At 46.4% G+C, this 16,165-nt stretch overlaps 1 protein-coding gene across 6 annotated transcripts; it reads left to right on the top strand.

Annotated features, from left to right (window-relative positions):
* Window positions 1–3,696: 3,696 nt before the first annotated feature.
* LOC113577556 (myotubularin-related protein 3) lies at window positions 3,697–15,878 on the top strand. Of its 6 annotated transcripts, none has more exons than XM_035527265.1 (21): window positions 3,697–3,857; window positions 4,899–5,017; window positions 6,323–6,382; window positions 6,533–6,595; window positions 6,745–6,861; window positions 7,268–7,350; window positions 8,029–8,174; window positions 8,964–9,060; window positions 9,174–9,287; window positions 9,394–9,587; window positions 9,695–9,829; window positions 10,094–10,205; window positions 10,387–10,582; window positions 11,096–11,281; window positions 11,685–11,855; window positions 12,194–12,339; window positions 12,636–13,758; window positions 13,926–14,036; window positions 14,195–14,283; window positions 14,560–14,586; window positions 14,902–15,878. In XM_035527265.1, exons 3-21 carry the CDS (start codon window positions 6,380–6,382, stop codon window positions 15,059–15,061), a joined length of 3,273 nt encoding a protein of 1,090 aa, XP_035383158.1. In that variant the 5' UTR covers window positions 3,697–3,857; window positions 4,899–5,017; window positions 6,323–6,379; the 3' UTR covers window positions 15,062–15,878. The 6 variants fall into 6 exon arrangements, 5 of the variants coding, with proteins under 5 accessions (XP_035383158.1, XP_035383156.1, XP_035383157.1 ...); XM_035527263.1 differs by having other exon boundaries at window positions 6,317–6,382; XR_004776187.1 differs by lacking the exon at window positions 4,899–5,017 and having other exon boundaries at window positions 6,317–6,382; window positions 14,560–14,665; window positions 14,902–14,993.
* Window positions 15,879–16,165: the final 287 nt, after the last annotated feature.

Here is a 16,165-nt window from a genome sequence, read left to right as displayed (position 1 = left end):
CCTATGCAGTCTTGGCGACAGATCAAGACAAAATATAAAGCATAATAAAGAGTGGTAAGTATGCTCTCTGTTTAAATGTTGTTTGCCTTACTGACTGCTTTGACTATGTCTTTGTGTGTAAGATGGTGTGTATCCCAAATTCTAATGTACACAACTAACACACAGGGTCACTGTCACTGGTGTTTAAATATATGGTTGACATAATTTCCCCCTACTTAATACACTGAATATAGTGTCAGTGAATTCCTCTCAACCTGAGACCTCAGAGGTCAGTTGCTATTTCATTAATTTGTATTCCTGAACAAACTGTGATATTTGCCACCGGTGAGAAATAGATTTCCCTCTTTTTTACCTTAGGAGTCTTTTTGCATAGATCTCCTAGTTTCGTGGGAGATATGTGTTATATCGTATCTATCTTTTTATATCCTAAAATGCTGAAATGAATCCAAAAAAACTTAAAAACGCACAAAGCAATGTTTAATTTTTTTTTTTTTTGTGCAAATATTTTTTTCAGGGAACTTGTCTTTTCTACAAATGAGAAACTAAATTAAAACAATTATATTATTACATTTACATTTATGGCATTTGGCAGATACTCCTATTCAGAGCAACTTACAAAAGTGCTTTGTCATTTACTCATAGAATACATCCCAGCCAGTACTACAGATTCGAGTTCAAGATGCAATGGAACTAAAAAACTGTTGAAATAAGTGAAAAACACATAAGCTCTATAACAGACAACAAGTGTAATAAACAATAACCTACAATAAGTACTAGAGTTTCAGTTACTCAACATAGGTGCAAGATCAGTGATTTAAATATTCCACAAATAGATGGGAGAATTCTCTTATTAGAGAATTACATGAAAGAACATTTCTAAACAGCAGAGCTATACCATTTTTCGTACTCCTATTTGCGTACTTCAATTTTCAATTCATTTTTTTTTATATCTGTAGAAGCGTGTACTGTATGTCAAGCTCAGTGCTTCTTTTATACAATGTTTGTTCCTGTTTAACAATTAGGGGAGGAGATTTACTTTAGTAACTATAAAAACACTATCAAAAATTAGGTGAGATCTAACAAATATTCATACTTATTCCTTTCCAAGGCATCTCTGCTAATCCTAATAGGCCTGATAGGAAGTGGCCCCTCTGTAACTGTAACTGTAATGGCTCCTACTGACTTCCTATTAATTTGGACAGGTTCATACTCCTACAGGGATTTTCTAAACTGGAGTCTATTGCAGCAGTTACTGGGGAAAAATACATTATTAAACCAGATGACATTAACAAGCAACATGCAGTCAAGTCTGTTACCTCCTTTGATCAGCTGCAGTGACAAGTGCCCAGGGAAGACAAGAAGTGCTTCTGGGATTCGCTTCAGAGCAGCATAGACTATGTGGCTCTCTCTGCATCCTGTGTTTTTGCTTAGGTTTTCTGCATTCTCTACAGTGTATGGGTACGCGCCTGTTGCAAAAAATGTAAAACATTGCACATTTTTTGTTAATCACTGTATGGCTTACACAGATACAGAATAACTTCTCTAGAGACTGTGTATATTTTATACAAATACGCATCAATAGACCATAACAGACAGGGCTGGCACTGTGACACACCCAGAGTAAAAGAGTTATGGGTCACGTTTATAGGACGAATAACTATAAAAACACTATCAAAAATTAGGTGAGATCTAACAAATATTCATACTTATTCCTTTCCAAGGCGTCTCTGCTAATCCTAATAGGCCTAAATGTATCTCAAATATTCAGTCCACTTTTAAAAATATAACTATCACAGGCTGCAATTGTACGCAGCAAGAAATGGCATTCTCCCTTCCTTGCACCAGAACCCGATTTCCCTCCATTATAGCCATTACAGTTACAGAGGGACCACTTAAAATATACAGCTGAGGGGTAAAGAGAATTTGTTTATTTGTTATCCTCTCTATGCTACCAGGAGTCTGATGCCAAAAACCTACTACTGGGCAACTACAAAATCCCATTCTGTTAAACTTTTCAGCATCTTGGTCTGTATTTAAATTAGATTACATATAACTTTGATGGTGTCAGGTAACATTTGTTAATAATTTTTTAAGTGTATAAGTTGATCCAGATCTTTTTAGAAACTCCTCTACTACATGGCAATATAGCAGACCACTCTATCTGTAGAAATAATGAGATATAACCTTTGTTGTGTTTCTATATAACATTTTTATTATCCACTAAAGAAAAGTTCAGTAATGACCTGTCTCTGTGCCATGTCCTCTGGTTGGTCCACAGTTACAGGATCTGCCCAATCAGGGGCTGTTGCTCCAATGGTGGGACTCCCTCCTTTCTAATGATGGCAATATTTTACAGCTCTGCACAATCCAAGATTATGTTACATGGCTTGGCTGGTTGTACCATTAGTGTTCTCAAACAGTTAAATCGTGACTTGAGAATCACAAAGGTCATTTCTAGTTTTTGCAGGAGCCACACTGGACTGACCCTGAATTCCTGGCAGTGTGTCTGGGTAAGGAGTCATCAGGTACTTTGTATGCGTACACTCTGTGTTCAAACAGCAGTCCAGCAAATTGACCTTCAACGCAGAACAGAATGAACATTTTAGGGATTTTTTTTTTGCTAAACATTAAACAATAATAAAGGCATTAAAACCTAACTCAAGATGATGACCTAGAGTTGACTCCCTGAATATCATGAACTGATCCACAGCATTTTGCATGCTAGTAATTAGGTACTGATGATCATAGGTCATTTATAAAGGAAGAAGGTCTTGAGGCGTTTTATGATCAAGTTTTATTGTAAAGTCCTCTTTTTTATGTCTACATATTTCATGGAATGTGCACTTAGGCTACCTGAACACTGATGCTATGTACTGACTTCCTATTAATTTGGACAGGTTCATACTCCTACAGGGATTTTCTAAACTGGAGTCTATTGCAGCAGTTACTGGGGAAAAATACATTATTAAACCAGATGACATTAACAAGCAACTTGCAGTCAAGTCTGTTACCTCCTTTGATCAGCTGCAGTGACAAGTGCCCAGGGAAGACAACAAGTGCTTCTGGGATTCGCTTCAGAGCAGCATAGACTATGTGGCTCTCTCTGCATCCTGTGTTTTTGCTTAGGTTTTCTGCATTCTCTACAGTGTATGGGTACGCGCCTGTTGCAAAAATGTAAAACATTGCACATTTTCTGTTAATCACTGTATGGCTTACACAGATACAGAATAGCTTCTCTAGAGACTGTGTATATTTTATACAAATACGCATCAATAGACCATAACAGACAGGGCTGCCACTGTGACACACCCAGAGTAAAAGAGTTATGGGTCACGTTTATAGGACGAATAAGACAGCTCGCTAACCCTGAAATTCTGCTTCGTGGTACAGCTCTCGGAAGATTGTGTCTGTTAAGAATAATGGGACATATGCAGTAGGAAATATCGAAATGTGTCTGTTAAGAATAAGACATACGCAGTAGGGAATATTGCAAAAACCGTGTGATTCTGTAATGTATGGCATTTTAGGTATTAAATATGAACTTAAGTAAAAAGAAAACTCTCTTCGTCAAAGTTGCACGTTGTGCCCACCACAGTCTGCGTGTTCCTGCCTGTTCCCCATTCTAAGGGCCACGCTCGTTTGTTTACATCGCGTGCGCGGACGTGCCTACTCTGCAGACGTCGTGACGTAATGACGCTGCCACTCTGCAGCGCTAAACCAGTCAAAAGAGAGATAATGATGGCCGCTTAGATCGGATTAAAAGCGCAATGTTTGCGTGCTATGTTTTATGTGATTTTTGATATCTTGTTTGAGAACCGCAAAAAAAGTTGATTGTCTTTCAAAAGGGCAACTAACAGGTGAGTCTACATTTCTTAATCCCCACTCTCGTTCTCTGTAGGCCGCCTTGGCCTTCCTGACGGGGTCCGCCCTCTTCTTAACGACAACAAATAATAAGCAGCGCCGACAGTGACAACCGGCGGATGTAAAGAACACAGAAATGTTGCTGATTTGGGGAATTAAGTAGATTGTTTAGCTGCATTGTCATGATCACTTTATTTTGACACGTGATGAAAGTGTTCGTTATATATATATATATATATATATATATATATATATATATATATATATATATATATATATGCACTTTGCATTTGCAGTGACCAGCAGAAAAAGATCACAACGCTGTGGTGTTAGCTACGTTAGCTAGCGCTAGCTGCGTTGTTCGTGTTTTGCCAAATATAAGCACGATCGAATAAAGCATTGCTTACATTTTTAAATCACGCACCTTCCGCAAATTTTGTTCGACGCAATTTACTTATATTCACAGTTTCTGCATGCGAGTGGCAGAAAACATTATTTCCCTCAGTCGTCCATTGTCATTTCTTTCGGTTGATTTTCTACAGTTGACAAATGACAGTTATTAAAATTATAGTCTTTAGATAAATGTTCGTTCAAAACCAAGACACGAATATATTTCAGACTGTAAGAAAGTGTTGTATTACTACACCTTCAAACATAAATGATATCCCAGACAACACCCTGATTTGATTGACAAGACGATACATGAAATACAAGAAAGACCTCTTTGAGCAAGTACTATAAGACCAACGAGTCTATATTACAGGATATGAACTAGCTGTCCCCCCTCCGTGAAAAAAATCCTTATGTCACATTCTAATCTTTCTGCTAATGTGCAACGTTCTTTTGATTTACTGCAATAAAGCCGGTGGTATTTTCACAGGTCACTGTTTCCGGTGGAGTAAACCGTTTAAAATGTCACTGAGGGTTCATTGTTATCCAAGCCAGACCTTGCAGCCATTCTTAAGATTCAGCAGGGAATAATGTGAGAGTCATATGATTCGAGTTGTTATTGCCTTCACCGACCTCTTCATTAACAGCTCCCCCGTACGAAATCATTCGGCCACTTCAGCCTGTAAGCGCTAGCCATTACAGTCTGCATGTTTAACTTCAGCGACCCTTTTAACTGGAGGCGGAACAGCAAACATGCTCTTACAAGGTGAGACTTGCTTCTGGTAGAATTTTGTAGCACCTCTGTTTTTATTATTGTAATTCCAATGTTCCGGAACAAGCTTTAAAAGAGTGAGTGAGTGGTGGTGTATTTCGCCCCATCCAAATATGCAACCTGCAACGAGTGATACTAATGTCTCCTGTTACATAGCGAATTAAATCAGAGGTATGAAGAATCTAGTCTGTCTGAGCACAGTTTATTGGTTGATGATTGTGGGCTGAGCAGGTACTTGATTGAGTTGAAAAGGAATTGGTCCTCGTACCTTCATCAGAGTATACATGCGTGATGTGGACACTGGGGTACTATAGTTTGAGTGAATAACTGGCATTCCCTGTTTCTCTCAAGTCTAATTTAGAGATTCTCCCGCTAACCCAGCTTTCGCAGCGGGCGGAGTGGAAAGCAGGGTTAGAAATCAACTAGGTACCAGGGACATTGTTATAGAACATTGTTGTCTCCTTCCTCCAGATAGAAAGAGCACAGCAGGAATTCAGACTTGTGCGCGTGAATGCATGTGATCTGCATCTTTGTCAGAGAGAAACGAGACGCGTGTGTGGTGTGGGTGTGTGTGTGTGTGTGTGTGTGTGTGTGTGTGTGTGTGTGTGTGTGGAAATTTGGACCTATTGACGTCAGCTGGTTGAATTGGCATCAGGCCACTGTCAGCCCAAAAGGAGATCTCAGCAGGCGTGGGCTGGGAGGATCTGGGCATGTTCTTTTGTCTGTGCATACGTAAGGCAGACTGTACGTGCATGTTTGACGTCTCGTTCGTCTCCTCCGGGCTCTTGGCTGATATCTAAGATGGGACTCCATTCATTCCGATGCTAGATCAGATAACGTCCGGCCCAGCAAACTTACTTCAAGATCGGGCCTTTCCCACTGCGGTCCCGACCCGCCGCTACAAAACGGGTAGATAAAACAAATCGCTTCCTAGTAGTGCTGTCGTGCTCTTGGTTTTAGGTTGGAGATGAGGTAGCCGGCTTATTACATAAGTGGTTCTCATCACCCCGTCCACCTGGAGCAGCTGGTCGAGATTTTGTAACGGGCGACATGGTTATGGATCAACGGGTTTATATAACCTCGCCAAAACTGGGCCGTGGGGAAAGCCGGGAATCATGGAAAGGTTCGCCTTGTTCTTGCCACGAGCAAGAATGGTATAAACTGCGGCATGTCGTCTACCCCCCTGCCTTGACGTGTTGAGCTTGTCCTCTTGTTGCAGAGCTCTTAGCTCAGGTATGTCCCCTCATGCTCCTCTACCAACTCTGACTGTCTCCTGTCCCTTCTTCCTGTGAGGTCAAGATCCAGCTGAGAGGCCTGGTGCTCTCCGGACCAAGACCCCCCCTCTTCCCAGGGGCGATGGTGAGAGTTCACGCCACAGATCCGCCTCTCGCGCACTCCGCACGAGCCGCTTGTGCCGGACGTGGTGCAGTATGCTGATGTGTCCGTGAGAACTGGCGTCTGGGCGAGCCGGAAGTGCTGGCGATGTCTGATGGTGTGTGTATGGGGCAGGGTGAAGAGGAGCAGACGAGTGGGGAGCCCGGGAGTCCCGCTCTGGAGGAGGATGGACTGCAGGCAAGGGAACAACTTCCCACGGGGCACGCGCACCTGCACTGAACATTTTGTCCCTCTGCCTCAGTGTCACCTGTTCTAATCTTTGCTTTTTACTCTTGTGTGCGCGTGCGTGCGTGTGCGCGTGCGTGCGTGTGCGCGTGCGTGTGTAGGTCCCGTTCCAGGTTTTGCACGGTGAGTGTGTGGAGTACTTGGGAAAGGCAGAGGGGGCCGTCGTCGCCTTGTCCACCTACCGTCTCCACCTCAAGTTCAAAGACAGCATCATAAACGTGAGCGACTCTTGCGAAACACTCACGCACCACGTGAGAGACAAACAGCAGCGGCTGGGGAAAAGGCTACAGGCGTGCATTTTGTTACATCATCTGAATGGTAACTAATAGGGCTCAGGGTGAGGTGACACAGGCGTTTTTGAGAGACAAATACTACACTGTCAAAGACAGTCTGCCTCCTTTCTCAACACCATGTACTTAATGAACCTGCCGCAAGGTACGTTACCTCTGTATAGATTCTGTTGTCTAGCATTTTTACGGTGATGGGTGGGTGTCTGTGTGTGCGCGCGCGTGCGTGTGTGCGCGCGTGCATGTGTGTGCGTGTGTGTGTGTGTGTGTGTGTGTGCGTGTGTGTGTGTGTGTGTGTGTGTGTGTGTGTGTCTCTCTCTCTCTCTCTCTCTCTCAGGTTCCTTTGCAGCTAATTGAGAGTGTGGAATGTCGGGACTTGGTCCAGCTGCATCTCACCTGTAAAGACTGCAAGGTTATCAGGTACACACACATGCAGTCCACACTGCTGCCATGACTTCTCTCAGTGCGTGGTAATTATTTAGCGGTTAGCTAGCCTAGCCCTTATACTAGGGCATCCTTTTGAGACAAAAGCGTCGTGTTTCCCATTTCATTTTTCTTCCTTTTTAAATGTTGAGACCAAGACATTCCTTTATCAGTGGCTGCGGTATTGCTGAGTTTACCAAAAATGTCTTAAGTCCCAATTTTCAATCTAATTTTGTTCGCAGCAGTGTGCGTCACTAGGGATGAAGGAAATTGAGCAGGAATGTGGTTTGTAGCACAGTTATTCTGCATGACGAATGTTTATTGTTGTGAGAAGCCTGATGTTGTGGATTTGTAAGATTTAATCGATCACATCTATGTTTGTTGATGTTAAAAGAGCAGAGCGTGGAAGGGTTGTTTTGGCTTCACATTTGCCTTCTACAGAACACTGCTGCTAGTCCATTTTTTCAAATATCGTGTGTCTGTTATCCTGCTGCCAATCAAATCTCCCCTTTTAGGACAATAAAGATTTGAACTCTGCCCTAAATGTAAATCAAATGACTTATAATCTATACACCTTCAGTTCATAGTTCAGCACATAATCAGCTCTAAGATCAGTGTGGATAAAGGAGAAAAGCCAAGAAAAACCTTTCTGAGACCTGCTCCCACCGCCCTCAGGTGCCAGTTCGGCACGTCGGAGCAGGCCCAGGACTGGCAGCAGCGGCTGGCAGCGGTGATGCGCCCGCCGGTGCGGCTGGAGGAGCTCTTCGCATTCGCCTTCCACGCCTGTGGGCAAGGCCTGCACGAGGAGATCTGCCGTGCCGGTACACACACACACACACACACACACACACACACACTTACTTTTACGCCACCCGTGTCTATTTCACAATAGTTCTCTTTACACCAAACACACAATCTGTGTTGTTCCCGGGTTGGTCATCGACTGTAAGCCAACCACAGTTTATAACATTGTTATAATATAGCCAGCAGCCCGTGACTGACCAGACAGGCGGCTAGCAAGCAAATGACATTAGCTAGTTAATGGCATGACTTGGTGAACCAGGTTAACACTCCTCTCAGTCTGGCTCGACCCTTCTACAGCATCGCATGTATTACAGAATGCTTCAGCTCACATGCAGTTAAATAACTGCACTGTTAATAGATCTGTGTTTTATCCTTGTGGTCCCCAGGCAGGTTGTCCAGACGCAGATTACATTTACAGCATTTAGCTGATACTTTTATCCAAAGCTACTTACAATTATGACTGAGAACAGCTTGAGCAATTGAGGGTTAAGGGCCTTGCTCAGGTACCCAACAGTGGCAACTTGGCAGTGTTGGGGCTTGAACCAGCAACCATCCAATTACAAGTCAAGTACCTTAACCACTGAGCTACCACTGCCCAGATTAAAGCAAATCCTAACAGGAAATGACTGTTAATTGCACCACTGCTGGATCGGTGCTACAAGCAGACTTAACGCTAACGTAACATAAGGAGCTGCCTGTAGGTGGTTGATTAGGCAGTGCAATGAACTGATGTGTGTGTGTGTGTGTGTTTGTTTCTGGGTCGGAACCAACATGACCCGCCCACGCCCGATGGGCGTGTCCTCCAGGCAAGCACATGAGGAGCCGGTTTAAAGGTGAGGAGCACAGAATGGGCTTCGACTCTCAGAGTGGCTGGAGAATCTCCAACATCAACGAGAACTTCAGGTGGCTGCATCGGAAACGTTCCTTCATGCGTGGCAATTGAAATAATTGTTTTACTTAAAGGTGGAACTCGGAAGTCATTTGAGTACAAACTCTGTATATGTGTCTGTGCTCAGACTTTGTGCCAGTTACCCTGAGCACCTTCTGGTGCCTAGCTGGGTCACAGACAAAGAGTTAGAAAATGTGGCAACATTCCGATCATGGAAGAGGATTCCAGCAGTTGTTTACAGGTGTGTGCATGTGTGGTTTCTGTTGTTGTTGTTTTTTTTTTTTAACTCAGCACTGATCAACATTTATTTATATAATAAAATCTTAAATGACCTTTGCTCCACCCAGACATCAGAACACAGGTGCTGTGATTGGTCGATGTGGGCAGCCCGAGGTGAGCTGGTGGGGTTGGCGGAATGCAGATGATGAGCATTTGGTACAGTCCATCGCTAAGGCCTGCGCCATGGACACCGCAGCGGTTAAAACTCTGAGCAACGGCTCCTGTGTCTACCTCCACACCGGCAATTCTCACAGCGGCTCGGGTCAGTATCGGAGCTTCTAAAAACAAGCATGACGGTCTCCTTGTGATGAGTGCTGGGATTTTGCCTGTGATTTCCAAGGTCTAACTGACTGCCAACTGACATGTTAGATCCTGAGATAACCAATGGCAATGAGGAAGTAGAACCAACCGCCACGCCTCTTCGGAAGCTGCTGATCTTGGACGCTAGATCCTACGCTGCTGCCGTTGCCAATCGGGCCAAAGGAGGCGGCTGTGAATGTCCAGGTAAACTCGCCCACCTCTGTCTCCACCTCTGTACTTCCATCGCCTTCGCAACACAAACAATGCCACCCTTTTACAATCGCTTGTCCTGCTTAGTTTTCTGAGCAGATATAAATCATGCTTAGTTATCCGAAATTATGTCTGAATTATCTGTCTTTTAAGGATCTCGTGAAATCAGAGCTTTCACCCAACAGAGAACTGGTGAACGAAATACCTTTTTAGATGTGACTTGACATAAATGCCCAGCCTCCCGTGTGTCTTGTGTAGAGTACTACCCAAACTGTGAGGTGATGTTTATGGGAATGGCCAACATCCACGCCATCCGGAGGAGCTTCCAGTGCTTGCGGGCGCTCTGTGCCCAAGGGCCCGACCCTGCCAAGTGAGTTTGACTTCCTGAGCAACTCACTCACGTGCATCCTCCCTCCATCCGACGATGCGTAACTGACTCCCACGAATCTCCACTCTCTCTCTCTCTCTCTCTCTCTATCTCTCTCTCTCTCTCTCTCTCTCTCTCTCTTTCTCTCTCTCTCTCTCTCTCTCTCTCTCTCTCTCTCTCTCAGCTGGCTGTCTGCCTTAGAGGGCACCAAATGGCTGCAGCACCTGTCTCTGCTGCTGAAGGCAGCCCTGCTGGTGGTGACCGCCGTGCAGCGTGACCACCGGCCCGTGCTGGTGCACTGCTCTGACGGCTGGGACCGCACGCCTCAGATCGTGGCCCTGTCCAAACTGCTGCTCGACCCCTACTACAGGACCATGAAGGTGAGGGCGGGGGGGGGCATTTTTTACAGGTCCTGTTTGTTTTTTATGAAAAAGAATAAGTTTTTTCATATTCATTTTTGATCGTGTTAATTAATACCGAGCTTTACTGCAATTCGGCTGCACGCGCAACTCCAGTGCTTTTGAAACAGTTGAACATTCTCCCGCTTTAGGTTCCAAAAGCGTGTAGAAATTGTCACCCCTAGAGATAAACCTCTACAAGACAATACACGACTCCATGTAGGAATGCAGACATCCTTGGCGTGTGGCAATTCGTCAGCTCGCGGCAGAATTCGTGTCGCCTCTCGCCCAGACCTACAGCGAGGATCTGGGTTTCCAGCCTCACTAAGAGATGGAATGCGGGATGGGGGGGTCTTTAGTTTGCCATGAACACTGTCGACCTCTTAACTCTCCACATGGATTCCTACCATATGCTCTTTATAACAGTATTCCCATCATTAGAAAATCTGCTAGTTCCTACAGCCGAACCATTCCTGCCGACTTGGTGCTCTGCAGGGCTTCCAGGTGCTGGTGGAGACGGAGTGGCTGGATTTCGGCCACAAGTTCGCCGACCGCTGCGGCCACGGCGAGAACGCGGAGGACGTGAACGAGCGCTGTCCCGTCTTCCTGCAGTGGCTGGACTGCGTGCACCAGCTGCAGAGGCAGTTCCCCTGCTCCTTTCAGTTCAACGAAGCCTTCCTGGTAGTGTGGGCGCCCCCTCCTGTTTTCGTTGTGTACTGCAGCGTGCCAAAGGGCTGGTCAGGCTTCCTTGCGACTGGCAGGCCCGGTCTGGGTGGGGCAGCTGCAGCTTTTCAGCAGTGGCAAAGTTACAGTGCCCCACCCACTTAAGCAAGCAAACAAACAGCCAAACTGGGGATGATTTGTGAAGGCTAGCAAATTGCTCTATTTCTTTTTATAAGTTTTAGCTAAAAGAATAATTTTCATTCTAGTAATGTTGCCTCCTTAGATTTTCTGGCCTGAGGTATTTGGATGTAGTGCAAACATTTAGCTCTGTTTGGTTTTGGGGTTTTTTGGGGGCCTTAAACTGGAGATTGTAATTTCAGAGGAGTTGTCCTGTCCTTGTGTGTGTACATGCACCGTGCAGGTGAAGCTGGTCCAGCACACCTACTCCTGTCTGTTCGGGACGTTCCTGTGTAACAGCGGCAAGGACCGCGAGGAGCGGCGTGTGTCAGAGAAGACCTGCTCCGTCTGGTCCCTGCTTCAGCCTGCCAACAGGGCCTTCCACAACATCCTGTACTCGCCCCACTCGGAGACGGTACTGCCTGCTCTGCGCTCAACCCGATGCGACCTCTCGCGCTGCAGCCACTAACCGATGAGAGCAATCGCCGGCTGTGCTCTTGCGAACTTCCGGCCATGGACGGCTGAGAATCGGGAATCGTGTCCCTGCCAAAGGGCAAAACCTTCTTTTGCTAACAGAATGTAAAAGAATGCACCTTTCTTTTTGGGGGTGTTAACAGTCGTGTCCTAAACTGGTCAGTTGTCAGTTGGAGTACGTTCGTTATGGTTTTAAATGGCTTCGTCTACACACTAAGGTTTGACTAAATGACAGCTTTCAGGGCCTGCTTCTAGTCCATCATGTCTTTCTCCCGATAGGTGCTCCACCCGGTGTGTCACGTACGGAACCTGATGCTCTGGAGTGCTGTCTACCTGCCTAACTCCGCCCCTTCCATGCCCTGCGAGGAATCATGTGCTTCTAACCCCGCCCCTTCAACCTCACCTGAAGATGTGCCTTCGGGGAGGTATTTTCTTTGTCAGTGCTTTTGTGCCTGTGCATACCAGGCTGTGTTTACAGCAGAAGAACCACAAAAATGTTTAAGACCTGAGGTATTAGGTACCACTGCACCAGTTTATTTTAACATGGAAATGTCTAGAATTTAAGGCTAATGCAGTTCTTATAATTCATAACGTCTTATTCTATATACCTTAATTCTCATGATACAAAACATATCTGCGTATTGTAGATGCAGTTGCAGTCTGACACAGTCACATTCAGCTACGTGTGAAGCAGATTCCTTTTGTTTGTTCCCCCGGGCAGACTGCCAAAGACTCGTTCCTATGACAACCTGCCGACAGCTTTTGAGGGAACGAGTCCTGCACCTTCAAACCGGCGCTGCAGTGACCCCAACCTCAAGGAGAAACGGGACGACCGCCTCCACTCGGTGGCAGTAACTGTAGCAGTAGAAGCCAATGGGGACCTTAAGAAATCAAACATGGGCAATCAGAACACCCAACGTCCCGAAATGGGGACTGGATTGGACGAGAGTCTACAGGAGGAGGGACTACTTTATGACGTGGAGTATAATGACTCTAAAACAGTAAATGGGAGTGTTTCAGTCGATCAGTTCAGGACTGAGGAAGACGGTGGATGGGATGCGTCCCTTTCCACTTCTGACCCCACCCACCAAGCTGGAACCACACCTTCCCTCTTAGAGTTGCCCAACACTGTGCCTGAACAGAATGACCCAGTGAGTGCTCTGGGAACTGAGGAAGCACTGGAACTTTGCACCGAGGAATCATTCACCTCCATTTTCTCTTCACCCACCCAGCTTGGCTTCCTTGCCAATGGCCATACAGCAGTGGAGGAAATATCTGCTGAGAAGCCTTTTCCTCCAGGTAACAACCCCAACCCCTGCTTGCCCGCTGCTCCACAACCTGACGTTAAATCCACACTGCAGAGCTCCACAGAGACGTTAACTGAGGAGTGCCTCCCCCCGTCACCTACACCCCACCTGCCAACACCACCCGCTCCCAACACCCCCAGCCCATGCCAGTCCAATCATTCCCCCATCCGCTTGCCTTCCCAGTGTGCCTTGCAACCTGCATCCCCACAATCAGCCAGTCACGAAGGCTCTGTGTGCAACGGGGACGCTCCGCGCGTCAACGGCTTCGTTGACGCGAAATGCTACCAGGCTCCCCGCAGCCGCCAGGCATCTGTGACCAGTGGCGGCTCGCCGACGTTGCCCCAGCAACCCCCACCGGGCCGTTCTGGGCGAGGGCCGGGCGCGTCGGGCCACCTGGAGGAGGATGGGCTGAGCGTGCACAGCGACGCGGTGCAGGTGCGCCTCCGGCAGATGGAGGCGGGGCATCAGCTGCAGGTGGAGACGCTGAGAAGGCAGGTTCACGCGCTGTGGAGCCAACTGCACGTCAGCGGAGAGCTGGTGAGAGCACGCACGCACGCACGCACGCCTGTTGTCTACAGAAAAAAGTGACAATAAGTAGAGATCACTTTGAACGGACACGGGCGTCATTCACACTACCGCCGTTGCACGCAGTCACGTAGGAACCGTTACGCATCCTTAACAACAGCTCCAAAACTGCTCTGCAGACGCCGGTACCGGACCAGGAGAATAACGTGGAGGCTGCGTGTCTCGCTCGCTGCAGCACTGAGCTTTACTCCCAGAGCAGCTGGGAACAGGACGAGCAGCACGACAAGCAGGTTAAGAGGGATGAAGTGACTGGGGAAAAGTGGGAAGGGATACGGGAGAAAGTAAGGCTGACATTGACAATAAGGAAGTTAACGTAACACTATGGTAAGGACATATTGAGGATGCTGGGTGTTTTGTTGTTGTTGTTGTTGTTGTTGTTTGTTTCTAGGCAACAGCGTGGTATCACGATCATCTGTCAACTCACTGCTACCGCTGTGAGAACAAGTTTTGGCTGGCTGCTAGAAAACATCAGTGCAGGTGAGACCAGCTCTTCCCCACCTACACACGTCATCAGACTCGCTCTGTCTCCATGTTTTTCTCTGTCTCTCCTTTCAAGTGTGGTGTTGCTCCTCTCAGCTTTACAGCAAAACACTCCTAATCCCTAATGCTGGTAACTTAAAACGTAGAACCTCGTTATACTCCGCCGCATAGTGTGGTCTTGGTCGATGGACGAAGGTGGGTTCTTCAGTTAAGGCTGCTCAAGCTGGCTGTCTCTCCCTCCCTCCTTTCTGTCTTCCCTCTTTCTGCCCACAGTGCCAGAGAACCTGTTGAGGAAGCCTGGTGAGACTCCCCTGACCCACTTTAGTTTCTTTCCGTCTGTCCTCCTCTTCCTTTCCATTTCAAGCAGATCTTCATATCTGTATGTATGCCATATCCTGCTATTAACTGACCTTATCCACAACCGATTCAACGTTTTTCTGTCACTTAATCCTAGGAAAGCGCTTGCTTAAAAATACCTGTATGCATGTTTAATAGAGCAAAAACGAAGAATCTGATGTCTGTTAAAATCTAAAAGTCTTGAAGTAAGCAGAGAGCTGTCTGGTTGTATTTACTTTTATGTGCTAAGTTACTGCCTCCTCCCTGTTGCTGCTTCAGGAACTGTGGGAACGTGTTCTGCGCCAGCTGCTGTGACCAGAAGGTGGCGGCGGCGAGCCAGCAGCTGTATGAACCCAACCGCGCTTGCCAGGCATGTTACGGGCGCCTGCGCCCCGCTGAGCTGGAACTGGAGAAGCCCATTACGGCCAGCTCCAACTGATAGATGGCCTTTACACATGCTGATCCAGAGCCATGCAGCCCTATAGAAACTGTAACCAAATTCATTTATATAAAAACCCCATAGATTAGTGACAGTATAACCACAGACACCACTGGAACTGTCCTCCTTTAGTTTCAACCATAAGAAATTTAGACTGAAGTGGTGGAAAGAGAACTTATCAACAAAGAGGTCACAAATTCAAATCCCATACTGGGGCATAATTAGTGTAATTTATTATTAACAGTAGGACACAGTTTAGTGATCTTTAATTCCTGACAGTTGGATTAGAGGTCGTTTTTGTCATGCTGTGCAGGCCTTTAAAATGCATCCAGTGCTGGGTATCTGAGCCGCGAGAGACTCCTGCGCAGTGACTGCATATTTGAACTGCACTCATGTGAATGATATTTGTGTATATTTAATGCCATGTGTACAGTCAAAGGTGAGTGCAGTGTATGTGATGAAGGTAAACTCTTGGATTTGATTGATGGACTCTGAGATTTAAAAACCGTTTTGGATTTTGAGCGATGAGGGTTGTTTTGTTTTTTTTTGCTGGACAGCAAATTGGAATACACAGAGGTAGCCCAGCCACTTGGAGTCACAGTGAGACGAACAGGAGCAGATCTTGTGTATGGCTCGCGAATGTCTCAAATGTGTTTCGTGTCACTTTGCTACCCGTAGGAGGCCCGATGTGCGTGTGTGTGGGTGTAAACCCTCCCCCCCCCCTTTCCCTGTGCTGCTGAAGATGCTTTTTGGATTCTGCAGAGCTCTGAGACATTTGGGAGAATGAAATAAAAGCACAACCCACTGCCAAGCCCAACCTTGTGGTCTGTGAACATGCTCGAATGGCTCAGGGCTGTGAGTGGTGGGGTTGGCAGAGAAACTGCACTGAAGAGAGGCGAGACTTGAGTAAATGTGGCTGTAGGTCACAGAGCTGTGCCAGACTAAAGCTGGAAAAGAGGCAGGTCCTAGCCCTGGGAAGAAGCTCTGGCCTCACGTGACTGAACCCCATGCTCATTGTCTCCATTAGTAACGGATGCAATAGTTTGTAAAAACAAACCGACTAACCCAGCGTTTCCACCGCTCCCCTCACCTCAGACTACACTT

Source organism: Electrophorus electricus, chromosome 6 (assembly GCF_013358815.1).
Source record: "Electrophorus electricus isolate fEleEle1 chromosome 6, fEleEle1.pri, whole genome shotgun sequence".
Taxonomy (NCBI): domain Eukaryota; kingdom Metazoa; phylum Chordata; class Actinopteri; order Gymnotiformes; family Gymnotidae; genus Electrophorus; species Electrophorus electricus.
This window is presented reverse-complemented; position numbering and strand designations above follow the sequence as displayed.